We start from the raw sequence: 17402 nt of genomic DNA, 5'->3' as shown, positions 1-17402 counted from the left end.
TTAATCATTTAAAGCGTTACGGGGCTCTAAACCTGAAGCTGCCCAGTCAAACAAACATAAGTCACATACAGTTTTGTACGTTTATTTTCAAAATGTTTAAAAATTAGTACAGATTAAAAAGAAAAAACCCACACAGGCGTCTGAACAACTGAACAACTCAATATCAAAAGGGATTCAACACATCAGCAAAACAACATTCATTCTTCTACATGCAGGCAGATGTTTGTTTGGCTACGATGCAGATGTTCTTCCTGTTGAGTCTGTCACACACGGGAAACTGATTTGAAACAAACAAGAATTTCAACAGATTTGATGTCCGAGCATCAAAACTGTTGCCGATGATCTGTGGAGCCTCGTCTATCTGGAGGAGTTGGAGCTGGAGCGAGAGCGGTGACGTCTGCGACCGGGAGATCTGGAGCGAGAGCGGCGGCGGACTGGGGACCGCCTCCTGGGGGAGCGGGACCTGGGAGGAACCATGGCAAGGTCACGTTACTTATCAGAGGTCAAACACATTTGGGCACTGAAGCGTCTGACACACATGACCTCAGCCTCACCTCCTCCTCATGCGCGGTGGGCTGCGGCGCCACATAGGTGGGGGAGGGGGCATCCTGCGAGGGGGGGAGGGTCTACGAGGTGGAGGGCGGACTCTCTGAGTCAGCACAGCAGCGGCAGTGATCTCCTGTCCATCAATCTGACCTGTCAATCATAAGAACATATCAACATGAGTTATTCGAAACCAACCTCAGCGTTTGGACCCAGCGAAGCACCGCCCCGCCCCCGTACCTCCATCCATGTGTTTCAGGGCCTTCTGGGCCTCCTCGGCAGTTTCAAACTCCACGTAGGCGTAGCCCCTCGTCAGGTGCGGGAGGATCCTGTCCACTGGCATTTCAACCATCTTGATCTTCCCATAGGTGGAGAAGATCTCCTGGATGTGGTCCTGAGGAGCAAAGACACCAGGATCTTACCAGAGCGACAAAATGCTCCAAAGCAGAAACTACAAACTTTATAAACACGTAGACAACAACACGCCTGCTTTGTGTTTAGTTCCCAGCTCACCTTGGTCACGTTCCTGGTCAGTCGCCCTAGGTGGACCTTGGTTGGTTTGGGGCTCGGGCTCCTCTTCCTTCGCTCCTTATCATCGCCCCTCTTCTGTGTTTTTGACCTGCGGACCAACAAACAAGGACACCCATGAGTATCAAATCAACGTTTGCGCAAGATATCACATAGTGCACAAACACAATGCAGTGACTGACGCTGAGCGAGAGCGTCGGCGGTTGTCGTGGCGTCGGCGGCTGGGGCTGGGAGAGCCGGAAGAGGTGGACGAGGAGGAGGAACGGGAGCTGGAAGAACCGGAGCGGCTGGTGCTGGAACTGGATCCACTGGAGGAGCCTGAGCTGGACCCAGAGCTGCTGCTGGAGGTGGAGCTGGATCTGGACCTGGAGGAACAAGGAGGAGCAGACAGATGAGAGACGTGGCCCAACATGAGGAGCTGCTGAGGCTCAGCTGGGTTACTGAGATAATCCTACCTGCTGCTGCTGCCTGTGGAGGCGCTGCGACGCTTCCTCACTTTGTCCCTTCCTCTCTCCTTATCCTTATCGCCTTCCTTGGTAGCAGGCTTCTCCTTGCTTCTGTCTTTTGCTTTCTCTTCCTCTTTCCGCTTTGTGGGAGATGGAGCCCTGAAGAGAGGAAAAGTGCCATCAATCACTATGTACTCATGATAAAACGTCCTTACACAAAGCTTCGGCAAAAACAAACAATCGGTCGAGGCATCCGGGAAACTTATTTGTTTAAACTTAAATATTTCACACATCGTGGAGACAAATTCTACATCACTGAGTTTACATTTCACGCCGCAGCAAAATGCAGGAAGGAGCTCTAAAGACTTAATAACCGAGTTAGAGCAGCGTGATCGAGCAGGCCGCCGCCATTTATCTCCATTGATTCCGCGGTCTAAACAGACCGGCGAACTGCGGTACAAACACCGAGTATTTACAGCTAAATCACGCGTGCACTTAGTAAATATGCGTCCTTCTGCATGTAAAATACATTTGAAACATTCTAATTACAGTGAAAACCTACATTTCTTCGAATTCAGGTATTCCGCTTGCAACGCTCGCGGCTCTCCGGGTATCGTCGCTTGCTGCTGACGTCACACGGACGTGGCGTCAGGACCTAAGCGCCACCTGCGACCCATTTGTTTATTTACGTAGCCGTGTTCATAGATATGAAGCTAAGTGTACGGATCGGCCCTATGCATGTACGGAAGACGAGACGGGTTAAAGAACAGGAAACAACAAACAACAGTTTTTCCGGTCAATAATAAACTAGGTAAACGAAACGAAATGACACTTTGACGGCGGCGATAGCTGCAACCGTTAGCCACCAAAGCTAATATTTGTAGATAACAGTTGTATAGCGGTGTTGTTATGTTTGATTACACTATGTAGGAGATCTACGGTAACATAGTTTGCATTAATTCCAGAATTCTCAGATGTTTTTGTCAGATATTAACCAGGTGTTGTGTTTTTAATGTGTCTCCTTCTGGGGCTTAATAGGACCATGGGACGGCTGGATGATGCTGCAAAACGCAAAGTGGTGGAGCTGAGAAAGGCTGGCCTGAGTTTCCGAAAGATCAAAGCCGTGCTGGAGCTGGAGAACATCAAGGTCTCTGCCCAAGCCATCTATTTGTTCCTGAGGGAGTTCCAGGGGAGGCCACCAGGGAGGGTCAGACCTGCGGATGTCGGGAGCAGCGGCGCTCCAGCACAGGTGCAGGTGAGAGCCGGGGGAAGTCACAGCTGGAGTAACATCCATCTGCAAAACCTTCTACGAGAGGCCACGCAACATGCGGGCTATCAAGCAGCTGCAGAATTTGCAAAACAGACAGTGGACAATTCAGAGACCGGTGCAAAAGCATCCAGGCCCGGAGAAACCAGCAGAGGCAGCAGGCCGGAGCATCAAAATCAGGGAGAGAAGGAAGAAAATGAAATCCAGATCGTTAGTGTCACCTCCCTCGCACAGAGTAGCCAGCAGAGACGCCTTCAGTCTGCTGAGACGGGGGTGGAGACAGCAGCTGTGTCCTCCTCGGGGACAGCATCTGCAGCCTTCATGAGGAAGAGAGTCACTTCGTCTCCAGCGACCAACTCCATGCTGGCAGCTCGTAAGAGGCTGCTGGACAAAGCTCTGTTACACAGGGCGAAGGTAACCACACACACTGGAGAAACTAAATACTGTTGCTTTTTTTTTTTTACATTCACCTTTTCCACTATCTAGACACTGAAAGATATGTTTTGCAGTCAGTCCACCAGGTGGCGTCATTGCTGAGGAGAGAGCACTCTACTGTCCAAGGTGCTGATTTAAGTGGAGCAATGCCTCAACAGCCTGAAACCTATGACCTGACCACTGAGAAGGTGAGCAAATATTAAAGACAAATGTGACCAAAATACTTTGGTACTTTGGTGCCTTGCTACTAGCAGTAGTAGTTGTGGTTGTAGTCCACATTGTCACTAACTGTCTGATCATTGTCATAATGTTGTCAGACTGTTATCGGCAACCAGCCAGGAGGATCCAGCTTCCCCAAGCGATTCCTCACACAGAGACCAGTGCTGTCAGTGCGTTCCCTTCAACCTCCACCTCGGGTTGGCATCCGTCTTCCACCAGCACCTCTAACGTCTTCAGTTGGTGCCGCCATCCGCCTACAGACCACAGGGGGCCAAGGCACTGCCCATAGCGAGGGGAACCCAAGCCCACAGCAAGCAGTCCACGACGCAGGAGGGAGAGGTGGGCTTCAGGAGCAGATTCAGAGTCTTGGATCTGAGGTGCGCAACCTTGGCCAGGCAGTGAAGATGCTTGTGGAGCACCAAAGCCGTCTAGAGAGAGAGCAGGCGCAGCAGACTCACATTCAGAAGCAGATCCTTGGCACTCTACAGTCCTTGGCCTCCAAACTGGGGCCATGTAGGAATCAGCAGCAGCATAACAAAACTCCATCACCCTCAGCTCTGCCAACTGTCTCAGCATCTACCTCCTTCAGCCAAGATACCTTTAACTACAGTCAAGGCACATACACTCAGTGCAGCCAAACACAGCCCAGCTACAACTCCATGGAGAGTCTGGAACATGTAGAGGCCTTTAAAGTGCCGGGACTCAGCCCCACCAGCATGAACGGCTTCCCACCGTGTAGCAGTGCGGAGAGCCTCACACTCACTCACACTCCGCCTCAGTCACAACCTTACGCAACTGCATACACACAGCAACACACTCAAACACTCCTTTCATCATACACGCAGCCCTACGTCTCCACGTACAGCCCGTCACACTCTCAGTCATTCAGGGGCTCAGAGAGTAAACCTCCTGATTTCTCAGGCAGTCTGCAGGACTGCAGCGTTTCCAGCCAGCCGACGTTGAACGCCACACACATGCCACAGGACCAACAAGTCAACGTTATCAAAGTGGAAGCACCTTAGAGGGCTTCAGATTCCACATATGCCTTGGTGTCTAAGGTGTTTTGGGACCAGAAGGGCTTTGTTTCATTTTTGTAAAGACTCCCTTTGGCGCAGTCACCTTTCCTTTTCTAATAATATATAGACAATGTAGCATTTTTTACATTAGATAACTTATTCACAAATTGTATTTTAACAGAAGACAAACGGCAATAGATACATGTACTATAGAATACTATAGGAACAACGTGGTAATGGGTCGTCGTAACTATAGCAACAGTTATGTACACTGTGTTGTGAAAATCTGTGTTTCTGTTTATTGTGTTTTTTTCATATATATCTCTGACTAATTGAATCCACATAAATAAAGAGATGGCTGTCATCCCAAACATGTTTACTCTGTGCTTGTACTCATGTGATCATTCCAGTATTCTCCCTCGTGTTTGAAGACAGCAGCATCTTTGTATCTTGTAATTAAATAGATACTGACAAAAAAATACACACATTTAAAAAGAGAGGTTGTTTCGAATGAGATTGATATATATTAATGACCTAAACCTAAAACAAAAAAAGTGAACAGCAATGTAGAGTGTACTCAAAGGGTTAATAGTTATGAATCGCATGGTACTATGGTCTTAATGGATGGTAAAAGAATGATACAGGTGCAAAGTCAGTTTCATAAAGATATAAAGCAATGCCTGATTGAAAGAGATCCTGTGAGTGGAACGTTTTCAGGATCTCGATCAATCCTCGTCATTCAACTTTGAGTTATCATATTTAAATCCACAACCATAGACAATAGAACTAACTGATGACATTAGAGATAGCATAGCTAACTAGCCGCATGGTGTTAAAGGCTTTATCTGAAAGGAGAAAAGCAAAACTGAAGGAAGTGATCAAACATTATCACCATATTTTTGTTGAAATGCATCGAAAAAATTGATGTGACTCTTCAGTGATTCTTTCTGTGCTTGTTTTCTTCCCCTTTCCAAAATCTGTGAATGTAGTCATAAATACCTCAGTTTAATTTCTTGATTAACCAAGCAGGGGGAGGGGTTTGGGTCCTGGAGGCTCCTTATTTGTCCTTGGGGTTGAAGCTGCTGGAGAGGAGGTAAAGGATCAGCAGGACTATGAAGGCACCCAGAAGTGTGGTGGTACTACAAACGGCTCCATGAGACCAACTTCATTATCTTTACACACATGTAGTTTTCCCCCCTTTGTTGCAAGAGATGGGGGGACACAAAGGAGGTGCAGTCTTTCCCCAGAAGGAAAAATTAAATGGAGGAATTGACTAGAAGATCCAACTGAGTAATTATTAATTAAAGCGGACTCTGGCCTTAACCTTTGTGTGACTGACCCTTTACCTCTGCTGTTTGCCTGAGTGTTTTTTGGCAGGACATCGAAGATTCAAATTGAGCTTTTGATGAAACTTGGCAGGCAGGTTGGACATGATCCATGGAAGAATCCATGACATTCGTGAACCAGTCAGACTTGGTGGCACTGTCATAACAACTTTTATGTTTTGGCTTATAACCTTTAAACTGTATGTCATAGAATCAAAGATAGATAGATCAAAGATAGTGGGCCTTGCTTTGGGTAAGCTGATTCTAGGTGCCTATATGTATACAAACATATAAATATGTGCCATTAGGAGAGACGATTGTCAATCATTTATTATTTAGTCATTATTTCTTACCAAGAAAATTGCTAAGATCAGCAATCAACAAGAACAGAATAAATCAGTGAGAAAAAACACAATCCACTGCCACAGCAAACTATAAATGATCCACTACACTGAGAAAGGCTCATCACATAAAATGTTAAGGGCTTGTTAAGCCATTTAACTTCCCACAATCATTTATCTCTCTTAACCTGAGAAGTTTTTAATTTTCCCTCTATGTCTCACTGGCGACTGATGGCACACAGCTCATGAGGTGAAGGGCAGATTGTGAGGCCCACATCTGGGGTCAGATCTAGTTCATCCTCAGAAACTCCAGGTGGAGGAGTGAAACGAAAATGCTGGAGGAGGGAGGTGAAGAAGAGGAAGAGCTCCATCCTGGCCAAACCCTCTCCGAGACAGGCCCTTTTACCTGACGGGATAAAGTTTTTAATTTAAAATTGTTAAAATGGATGTGGGTGCAGTTTAAAATATCCATAATACAAATGGACACAGACAGAGTTGTAAATACCTGCAGAAAATGGCATGAAGGCATCTCTCTTCATGAATTTACCCTCATTATCCAAGAAGTGAGAAGGGTTGAAAGTGTTTGGGTTCTCCCACTCAGTCTGATCATGCAGGACAGAGGTAAGTAAAGGAAACACAACAGTCCCCTGTAAGCAAAAGAAGAAAGCAGGTCCGCCATTCAAAGTCTCAACAAAACCCCAAAAAGATGGTGAAGGCACATAAAATGAGTTAGTGCAGATTAGCATTGATAGAAATTTAAACATGCTACCTTTTTGATAAAGTGACCCTGGAAGGTGACATCTCGGCTGGTTTCATGAGGAACGGACATGGGAAAAATACTGGCCAGTCTCTGTGTCTCATGGATGACAGCATCAGTGAAGGGCAGGTACTTCCTGTCCTCAACCTGAACGTGACGACTGCCAATCACCCTGTTCAGCTCCTCCTGAACCTGCTCTGTAATGTTGGGAAACATGTCCACATGCATTAGTGGCCGAACACAGATTGAAAAATCATTCCATGCATTGGGTTTCTATTACATTTGCTGACTGGTCTTGCTGTGTTTATGGCAATAGAATTCATATTTGTGAGGGGAGAATGTAAATTGGAGGATCTGTTGTCCACCACAAACCAACTATGTGAGTCTCAAATGTGTGCGTGCCTCAGCTCTGTTCTTACCTTGTATTTGTGGATATTTAGCCATGAACAGCAAACACCACCTCAGTGTTGTTGATGTGGTTTCAGTACCACCACCAAATAGGTTGGCCACTGTTAATCTCATGTTCATATCATGGTAATGGGTGTCCATGTGATGTTCGGCCTGACAGATAGCAAACCAACATGAATAAGGACAAAAAACAGAAGTGGCTGTACTACTCCTACTAGGAGTAATAGAAGTAGTGATCATACCTCTTCTTTCTGCTGACGGATCAGAAAACTGTCCACAACCCCCCTGGATGTCTCAGGATCTAGAGTCTCTTTCAGATTTTGGATTAAATCGGCGAAAGCCATGATGTTCGTTTCAAGATTCTTTAATAGCAGTCTCCGGTTCTTTATCCATTTCAACAGCCACGGAAACATGTCATACAGCTGTCACACAGCAGTGGAACGGATATTGGATTACTTCAGAAAATCAAGCAACAAAAGCAGGTACTTTTGATGATCTTAAACTTCAATGGAAAATTATGAGAAGACATCATAAAGAAAACATTCATGTTTTTTTTTCAAAGCACATTACATTTAAAATAACAACAATAATAATAGATAGTTAGAGCGGGTTAGTTTTGTTTATAAATGTACATGGGCATTATACCAATAAATAACCTGAAGGTCTGTTAATATGCCGATGACGCTGTTCTGTGCTCCTCAAAACAACATTAGACAAATGCAAAATATTGATGATTAGTATCCATATCTTTTCCTGTGACATACATTTTGAAACAAATGCATTCATTTCACAGATTTGCATTTTGCAATGATGGAAAACCAACATCCATTCACATATTCAGACTTTCAGCCAAATTATACAAACAAATCAACAACAAATCGACTAAGCCGGGAACTCAGCTGACTACGACAAAGATGGGCTTCTCTAAAGTTTGATGTGGATATGGAGTGTTTGAAATTCCAGTACAAAGAGATTTCCACCATGAGGAGGCATTTTAAAGAACAAGGCTCTGTGTGACCGTGAAACAGGACATTAGGCATGATGTTCAAACTGTTGGCTCAAAGTATTGGGGCAAGTAAAACCTAAAATGGGAGCATGTCATCAAGCTAACATTACTCTTACCTTGAGAGATGCAGAACCTAAAAGGCGAAAGGTCTCATTAGATCTTTTCACCATGTTTATAAATCGAGGGTCAGTGTATTCAAATCTGCTTCCATACACAAGGGATGAGATAATATTGGATGTTGCATGATAAAATGGAAGTGCTGTGCCGAATGGTTTCCCTGTAAAAAAACAAAACAAAAACATAAACAAACAAATACATAACAGTAGATATCTAAAGAGGCCCTAAGTAAACACTCCATACCTTCATGCTTTTCAAACACTTTAATCAGATGGTGACACTCCTCTAAGATTTTCTCCTCGGCTAATCTTTTGCCCATCCCAAAGTCTTTCAAGGTCGACAGTGCAAAACGTCTCTTCTCCTTCCATGAATCTCCATTTGCAAACAGAACTCCTGTTAAATACCACATAAAAGGAAAAAAAAACATGGTGGACATTAGATGTCATACAAATGCATATGTCTCCCATAGAAACAAAGATATGACAAAATGATTGTTATTATGCTATTAACAGTGACTGATATTATATGTTTTTGTATGAATGCTAAATTATTGAAGGTTAAGTCATACCATGACCTCCGTGACTCATATCATGAAACACGGGGGTGATATTTCGATCTCCAAAGTCCTCCGCATTGTTAACCAAAGCCTGTTTAACTGTCTTGTATCCTGCCAGGACCACAACTTTCATGGGTCCAAAGTAAACCGTAAATACAGATCCATATTTCTTTGACAGCTGGGAAAAAAAGTTACACAAAGATTAACATGGGATGATTGTTATTGCAACATGCAACAAGAGACAAAAGAACAATAATTACAGGGTTATAAAGGTGGCAGTTTGTTCCTAGGACTTGGAGTCTTCCTCGACAAAAGAAGGTCTTGAATGTTTCTAGTGTTGCACTCACCTCAAACAGGGTGTTTTGGGGCCTCTTGAGATCTATCTGGAGCAGGTTACCAAGCAGGGGCAGAGGCCATGGTCCTGGAGGCTCTTTCCTCTTTTCCTGAGTGATGAAGCTATGGGAGACGAGATAAAGGACGAGCAGGACAACAAAAGCACCCAACAGTGGAGTCGGAGAAGAAAATAGTTTGAAAACTAAATCATCAAGAGACATTTTCTCAGCTATTGACCACAGTCCTCGAGCTGAACTTAGCACCCAGAATGTCTAATGCCTGCCTGCCTATTGGCAGGACATTGAAGAAATCATTGACAGATTTGAATGAAATCTGGCAGGCAGGTTGGATATGATCCATGGAACAATCCATTACATTCTTATTTATTTAAGTCCGTCACACAGGAAAGAGGCTGCTTCAATATGTTAGAAGTACACTCAACACTATAACATAAATGACATACATTTGAATACTTTTGTCATAAATAGATTCACAAAATGGGGAAATTTTATATCTATACATACTGTATATATATTATATGAAATGTGATAGAATAGCTAGCGCTGGTGCAAAGTTAACGTTAACATGGAAATAGAATGATTCATTTAAATTGAACAGGGTTATTAAACCAATCTACCAACGTGATTACTGGCTCTTTAGTGTCAGTAACTGGCTAGGGCGAGGCAGTTATTGGGTCGATTTGGAAACATGAGTGTTCTCTCTTCACTTTTAGGGACCAAACCTGTGCTGGAAGCAGATAAATACATGGAGGAAGTTTCCCTGATGATCACAAACAACCTGCAGCTGGACTGAGGGGAAGAGTTCCTGGTTACTTCCTACTTAAACTGAAGTAAACATCAATGGTTTGGAATTCATAATCCCTAGTGTGTGAGCAGACACTATGTTAAGGCAGAATGTACGATAAGACAGGACCATGGGAGGAGAAGCCAAGCCAAGCCAGACACAGAAATGTATGAACCATGTTATAGTAATAAAACTGTCATCACTGACATAATCTCAGGCCTGATGGAAGCTGGAACATAGGAGGTCCTAAAGTATAAAAGGGAGCAAGAGTTTTAACTGATCAAGCGCAAATAAAATAAAAAAAAGCTGACGTCACCCCTTGACAGGGTAGTGGTACTTCAGAGAGAAGACTATTTTCACTTAATCAATATTTTATTATTACATAATTAAAAACATTTTGATAATAAAACGTCAAAAAAAAGCCAAAGAAAAGAAAGGAAATCAACCGCAATCTTCAACTCAGTCCTTTAGACAGCAGACAAACACAACTGAAAATATAAATTCCTTGGCTGAGGTCAGAGAAAATGCATAATGATTGAGTATGTATAAGATTTCTTCACTTCCACTTTGTTAGTGACATGGTTCTGAAGTTTCTTCTATACTGGCCACAGATGTCTGGATTAGTACCTGCACTCCACTAAGGGGCACGAAGCACACATTCTGAGGCAGATCACCTGAACAGCTGTTGCAGAAGACCCAGATCTGTGTCTCTGCAGTAGTAAAAACAAGCCAAAACAGATTACACATGTAACCCACTCTATCGAGTGTGAAGAGGGTCAATCTGTATAATTGTGTCTGTCTGTATAAATTGGTGAGGAAGAGAGACGTATATAAGTGATATTAGGAGATGCAGACATTGTGGATGTTGAGCTGAGCGTGACAGAGCGAAGAAGTTTCATCTAGTCATCACCAAATTTTGAGAACGCCACATAGATGTCATAAGAAGAGACGAGGGAGACAGGAGGGACATTTCTGCATCACCATAACTCACACATTGCACAGTCACCGGTAATGACGGGATATTAGTGCAATGGGTGAGGTGAGGTGAGGTCAGGAATGAGGTAAGGTATAATTTACTACACAATCCCTCTATGTCTCACTGGCGATTGATGGCACACAGCTCATGAGGTGAAGGGCCGATTGTGAGGCCCACAACTGGGGTCAGATCTAGTTCATCCACAGAAACTCCAGGTGGAGGAGTGAAACGAAAATGCTGGAGGAGGGAGGTGAAGAAGAGGAAGAGCTCCATCCTGGCCAAACTCTCTCCGAGACAGGCCCTTTTACCTGACGGGATAAAGTTTTTAATTTAAAATTGTTAAAATGGATGTGGGTGCAGTTTAAAATATCCATAATACAAATGGACACAGACAGAGTTGTAAATACCTGCAGAAAATGGCATGAAGGCATCTCTCTTCATGAATTTACCCTCATTATCCAAGAAGTGAGAAGGGTTGAAAGTGTTTGGGTTCTCCCACTCAGTCTGATCATGCAGGACAGAGGTAAGTAAAGGAAACACAACAGTCCCCTGTAAGCAAAAGAAGAAAGCAGGTCCGCCATTCAAAGTCTCAACAAAACCCCAAAAAGATGGTGAAGGCACATAAAATGAGTTAGTGCAGATTAGCATTGATAGAAATTTAAACATGCTACCTTTTTGATAAAGTGACCCTGAAAGGTGACATCTCGGCTGGTTTCATGAGGAGCGGACATGGGGAGAATACTGGCCAGTCTCTGTGTCTCATGGATGACAGCATCAGTGAAGGGCAGGTACTTCCTGTCCTCAACCCGAACGTGACGACTGCCAATCACCCTGTTCAGCTCCTCCTGAACCTGCTCTGTAATGTTGGGAAACATGTCCACATGCATTAGTGGCCGAACACAGATTGAAAAATCATTCCATGCATTGGGTTTTATTACATTTGCTGACTGGTCTTGCTGTGTTTATGGCAATAGAATTCATATTTGTGAGGGGAGAATGTAAATTGGAGGATCTGTTGTCCACCACAAACCAACTATGTGAGTCTCAAATGTGTGCGTGCCTCAGCTCTGTTCTTACCTTGTATTTGTGGATATTTAGCCATGAACAGCAAACACCACCTCAGTGTTGTTGATGTGGTTTCAGTACCACCACCAAATAGGTTGGCCACTGTTAATTTCAAGTTCATATCATGGTAATGGGTGTCCATGTGATGTTCGGCCTGACAGATAGCAAACCAACATGAATATGGACAAAAAACAGAAGTGGCTGTACTACTCCTACTAGTAGTAATAGAAGCAGGACTAGTAGTCGTAGCAGTGGTAGTAGTAGTAATAGTAGTAGTGATCATACCTCTTCTTTCTGCTGAAGGATCAGAAAACTGTCCACAACCCCCCTGGATGTCTCAGGATCTAGAGTCTCTTTCAGATTTTGGATTAAATCGGCGAAAGCCATGATGTTCGTTTCAAGATTCTTTAATAGCAGTCTCCGGTTCTTTATCCATTTCAACAGCCACGGAAACATGTCATACAGCTGTCACACAGCAGTGGAACAGATATTGGATTACTTCAGAAAATCAAGCAACAAAAGCAGGTACTTTTGATGATCTTAAACTTCAATGGAAAATTATGAGAAGACATCATAAAGAAAACATTCATGTTTTTTTTTCAAAGCACATTACATTTAAAATAACAACAATAATAATAGATAGTTAGAGCGGGTTAGTTTTGTTTATAAATGTACATGGGCATTATACCAATAAATAACCTGAAGGTCTGTTAATATGCCGATGACGCTGTTCTGTGTAAAACAACATTAGACAAATGCAAAATATTGATGATTAGTATCCATATCTTTTCCTGTGACATACATTTTGAAACAAATACATGCATTTCACAGATTTGCATTTTGCAATGATGGAAAACCAACATCCATTCACATATTCAGACTTTCAGCCAAATTATACAAACAAATCAACAACAAATCGACTAAGCCGGGAACTCAGCTGACTACGACAAAGATGGGCTTCTCTAAAGTTTGATGTGGATATGGAGTGTTTGAAATTCCAGTACAAAGAGATTTCCACCATGAGGAGGCATTTTAAATAACAAGGCTCTGTGTGACCGTGAAACAGGACATTAGGCATGATGTTCAAACTGTTGGCTCAAAGTATTGGGGCAAGTAAAACCTAAAATGGGAGCATGTCATCAAGCTAACATTACTCTTACCTTGAGAGATGCAGAACCTAAAAGGCGAACGGTCTCATTAGATCTTTTCACCATGTTTATAAATCGAGGGTCAGTGTATTCAAATCTGCTTCCATACACAAGGGATGAGATAATATTGGATGTTGCATGATTAAATGGAAGTGCTGTGTCAAATGGTTTCCCTGTAAAAAAAAACAAAAACATAAACAAACAAATACAAAACAGTAGATATCTAAAGAGGCCCTAAGTTAACACTCCATACCTTCATGCTTTTCAAACACTTTAATCAGGTGGTGACACTCCTCTAAGATTTTCTCCTCGGCTAATCTTTTGCCCATCCCAAAGTCTTTCAAGGTCGACAGTGCAAAACGTCTCATCTCCTTCCATGAATCTCCATTTGCAAACAGAACTCCTGTTAAATACCACATAAAAGGAAAAAAAAACATGGTGGACATTAGATATCATACAAATGCATATGTCTCCCATAGAAACAAAGATATGACAAAATGATTGTTATTATGCTATTAACAGTGACTGATATTATATGTTTTTGTATGAATGCTAAATTATTGAAGGTTAAGTCATACCATGACCTCCGTGACTCATATCATGAAACACGGGGGTGATATTTCGATCTCCAAAGTCCTCCGCGTTGTTAACCAAAGCCTGTTTAACTGTCTTGTATCCTGCCAGGACCACAACTTTCATGGGTCCAAAGTAAACCGTAAATACAGATCCATATTTCTTTGACAGCTGGGAAAAAGGGGAACATAAAGACGAACAGGATAATTGCTTTTGCAACATAAAGAGACAAAAGAACAATAATTACAGGATTATGAAGGTGGCAGTTTGTTCCGACTTGCAATCTTCCTCAACAAAAGAAGGTCTTGAATGTTTCTAGTGTTGCACTCACCTCAAACAGGGTTTTGTGGGGGCTCTTGCGATCCATCAGCAACAGGTTACCAAGCAGGGGCAGAGGCCATGGTCCTGGAGGCTCCTTCCTCTTTTCCTGAGCGATGAAGCTTTGGGAGACAAGATAAAGGACAAGCAGGACAACAAAAGCACCCAACAGTGAAGTGGGAGAAGAAAATAGTAGGAAAACTGATTCTTCAAGAGACATTTTCTCAGCTATTGAACACAGTCCTCGAGCTGAACTTAGCAGCCACAATGTCTTTATATTTGAAGGGATTGTCTCTCTAGCTGTGCATTTTGACAAATATGACGAATTTATAAATTATTACCTTACGATTGATGTTTGCCTGCCTAACTATTGGCAGAACATTAAAGAAATCATTGACAAATTCCAATGAAATGTGGCAAGCACAGCAGTTCATATTGCAGATGTTTACTTTTACCTAACTATATTTTTACAAAACATATTATGAACAACCTGAAATTTAGCAAAACAAGTCAAATTTCAACAATTAACAATACTAACAATTCAGTATATATAAAACAACTTGTCAAGATCTAGAAATTATTTTAAATGTACATATATTTCCACATCCGTGTAGAAATGTGAACTGAACTGACTCACTAGCCATAAATAACTCCAAAAAAGTCTTGGAGGAACGTAGAGTTTAACTCTGCTTGGACAGTTACAATTTACTTTGACTGACAACAATACAGGAGATAAATAGTAATTAATAATAATGTGCTTCCTATACGGAGAGAAATTATAATGAATAAGAGAAGAAAAAGGCAAAATGTTCAAAGACATTTCCAGAACAAACACGCAGCATTTACTGAAAAGTACCAAGCTGTAAATGAACGCAAAAATGCGACTGCTGCATGTTCAGTATCTGCAGAGAAAAGGTAAAATGAGGCGAATCATCCATTAAAGTCCCCGAAAAACAAAGATCCAAAGGCTGAAGAACAGGACATCCAAACAACCAGACAAACCAGGCGTGTCTGGTCAGGTTTGTTTTCATAATCCGCCTCTACAATTAATCTACGTGGCTGACCTGTTTTTATATTAAGGCTTTGTGGAGTTTTAGAGCCTAACAATTTTTACTGAATGAGTCTCATACATTATGAATAAATGCAGCAATGTATAAGCTGAAAATGCCTTTGTTCCTCCCCACTTCATTCCATCTTTGTGCATATCAACTTGTTAGATTTTGGTTCTTGGTAGAGCCAAAAGGGCACAAACCAGTAGAATAATTACATTTGCATTTACTTTTTTACTGCAGTAAATAATCAAAGAAAAAGCATGAACATTAAACATGCGAAAGTGTCACAGAGCTTTAGTGTAATTCTTGGGTTGCGATGATGTGAAGATGAAGGAAGGAAGGATCTCCGCTGACACTGTCTTTGCTTGTATAATGGGGTTTTATTATACAAAGTACAGCATCATAACAAGCACCATGGAACGCTTGTGAGAGACTCTGCAGCCGGAATGAGTCGCTCCCGAACTCTGACTTTCAGACGTATTTATACAGTTGATTGTCACTCAAGAAAAAACCCGTTTCAGTGGATATTGACAAACCACCTGGGACCCCTGTAAACACTACATGACCATATTTGGTAATAGTTCACTTTTAACGGCCATAAACTGTTATCTATATGCCAGCTGTTTAAGCCCAAGGTTTAAACTGCTGACCACCGGTGCAATTTACATTCCTTGTCCAGTTCAGTCCACTTTTCCTTTGTCCATTGTCAGCTGTAAGGCCTTCCCTAGTAGAATGAATATATGTTCTTATTGAGATACTAGATATACAAGCAAAATATACCACAGAGCAAAGGTTCACTGCACACAAAGAAGGGGAAATGTGTATGTGCCAGATTTCTAACAGTGTGATCCAGCCCTCCTCCCCACTGTGTCTCTGATTGTTCTCTTTTGAGGCACTAGTTGTGCACCAGTTCAGCAACACAGAACCCTCGACAGGGATATTGGCAATTTAGCCAAAGAAGAATTGTGAAAAATATCAAGATTGTTATGACCCTTTTTTTAAAGAGTTGCCTGAAGACCTAAAACACAGAACAACAAACCAGAAGAAGAGGAAGACCTCCATCCTGGCTAAACTCTCGCCGAGACAGGCCCTTCCACCTGACGGAACAAAAAATTGCAACTTTAACAAAAATCCATGATGCTGGAAAACAAAACTGGCACATCAATGTTTAACAGCGGTTAAGTACCTGCAGAAAATGGCATGAAGGCATCTCTCTTGATCAATTTCCCCTCCTTATCCAGAAAGTGAGCAGGGTTGAAAGTGTTTGGACTCTCCCACTCACTCATCATACAGGATGGAAGTAAGCAGAGGAAACACAACAGTTCCCTGTCGCCAAAAGAAGAAACAGACTCAGAATACAAACTCTGGAACCTGTGCTGGCATTCACAGAGAATCCATTTGCTTGTGACGTAGATGCTACTTCAGTCTCTGCCATGGGGATAATAAAATCAAAGCAGCGTTCCCGTCTAACTGACAGACTGAGCAACTGAGCAACAACGAGATCTGAAAGTACTTTTAATTTTAATTTAATTTAATTTACAGTCATTTAGCTAGACACTTTTATCCAAAGCGACTTCCAACAGATACAATTGAAATTTATCTTGCACCCCCTCACATCACACACACACAAACACATGCATTACAGAGGGGGTCAGGGCAGCCATTTACGGCGCCCATAGAGCAGTTGGGGGTTCGGTGCCTTGCTCAGGGGCACCTCGGCAGTGCCCTGGAGGCAAACTGGCAACTCACCAGCTGCCAGTCCACTTACTTGGTCCATATGGGACTCGAACAGGCGACCCTCCGGTTCCCAAGCTGACTCCTTATGGACTGAGCTACTGCCGCCCCTACTTGTGAAAAGAATGCAGACTCTCTCGCTCTCACTAGGAATAAGTAACAACTGTTTGTTATATTGTTATTGTTATTAATATTTGTGAAATACAGACTCAGAGCTCTCACTAGAAATAAGTAAAAGTAGTTTGTTGTATTGTTATTGTTGTTAATATTTGTAAAATGCAGACTCAGAGCTCTCAATAGGAATAAGTAGCAATTGCAAACTTTATCAAGGTCATCAATGCAAAGCTATTCTCCCCAGTGTTAATTAAACATCAGCTTGACCAAGACTTGTAATCCTTGGAAACACAGTCGCTACACTACATTTGTTACTCAAAA

At 42.5% G+C, this 17402-nt stretch overlaps 3 protein-coding genes and 1 long non-coding RNA gene across 5 annotated transcripts; 1 reads left to right on the top strand and 3 right to left on the bottom strand.

Moving 5' to 3' along the window:
* Positions 1-68: 68 nt before the first annotated feature.
* rnps1 (RNA binding protein S1, serine-rich domain) lies at positions 69-2173 on the bottom strand. Its single transcript, XM_076143203.1, has 7 exons — positions 2080-2173; positions 1527-1676; positions 1254-1436; positions 1057-1162; positions 784-937; positions 555-696; positions 69-463 (listed from the first exon to the last, which is right to left on the bottom strand). Coding segments are annotated over exons 1-7 (843 nt in total). The 5' UTR covers positions 2082-2173; the 3' UTR covers positions 69-357.
* Positions 2168-4830, top strand: LOC142992684 (uncharacterized). The gene is made up of 4 exons (XM_076143202.1): positions 2168-2328; positions 2556-3198; positions 3294-3407; positions 3537-4830. The coding sequence occupies exons 2-4, from the start codon at positions 2560-2562 to the stop codon at positions 4458-4460; spliced, it is 1677 nt and encodes a 558-aa protein (XP_075999317.1). The 5' UTR covers positions 2168-2328; positions 2556-2559; the 3' UTR covers positions 4461-4830.
* A 1256-nt stretch (positions 4831-6086) lies between these two features.
* LOC142992429 (cytochrome P450 2K1-like) lies at positions 6087-14478 on the bottom strand. Of its 2 annotated transcripts, XM_076142860.1 has the most exons (14): positions 14195-14478; positions 13869-14034; positions 13544-13693; positions 13303-13463; positions 12428-12607; positions 9312-9485; positions 8977-9142; positions 8652-8801; positions 8408-8568; positions 7528-7707; positions 7297-7438; positions 6890-7074; positions 6626-6767; positions 6087-6526 (listed from the first exon to the last, which is right to left on the bottom strand). In XM_076142860.1, the coding sequence occupies exons 1-14, from the start codon at positions 14399-14401 to the stop codon at positions 6339-6341; spliced, it is 2352 nt and encodes a 783-aa protein (XP_075998975.1). In that variant the 5' UTR covers positions 14402-14478; the 3' UTR covers positions 6087-6338. The 2 variants fall into 2 exon arrangements, with proteins under 2 accessions (XP_075998975.1, XP_075998974.1); XM_076142859.1 differs by lacking the exons at positions 6087-6526; positions 6626-6767; positions 6890-7074; ... (4 more) ...; positions 8977-9142; positions 9312-9485 and adding exons at positions 10527-11385; positions 11485-11626; positions 11749-11933; positions 12155-12296 and having other exon boundaries at positions 14195-14477.
* Positions 14479-15593: 1115 nt separating this feature from the next.
* LOC142992432 (uncharacterized) lies at positions 15594-16559 on the bottom strand. The gene is made up of 2 exons (XR_012961036.1): positions 16420-16559; positions 15594-16330 (listed from the first exon to the last, which is right to left on the bottom strand). It is a non-coding gene; the product is annotated as an uncharacterized LOC142992432 (long non-coding RNA).
* Positions 16560-17402: the final 843 nt, after the last annotated feature.

The sequence above is a fragment of the Genypterus blacodes genome, unplaced genomic scaffold (assembly GCF_046128005.1).
Source record: "Genypterus blacodes isolate CSIRO-AG114 ecotype Tasmania unplaced genomic scaffold, CSIRO-AGI_Gbla_v1 ptg000022l_1, whole genome shotgun sequence".
Taxonomy (NCBI): Eukaryota; Metazoa; Chordata; class Actinopteri; order Ophidiiformes; family Ophidiidae; genus Genypterus; species Genypterus blacodes.
Note: the sequence above shows the minus strand (reverse complement) of the source record. Positions and strands in the feature narration are given on the sequence as shown.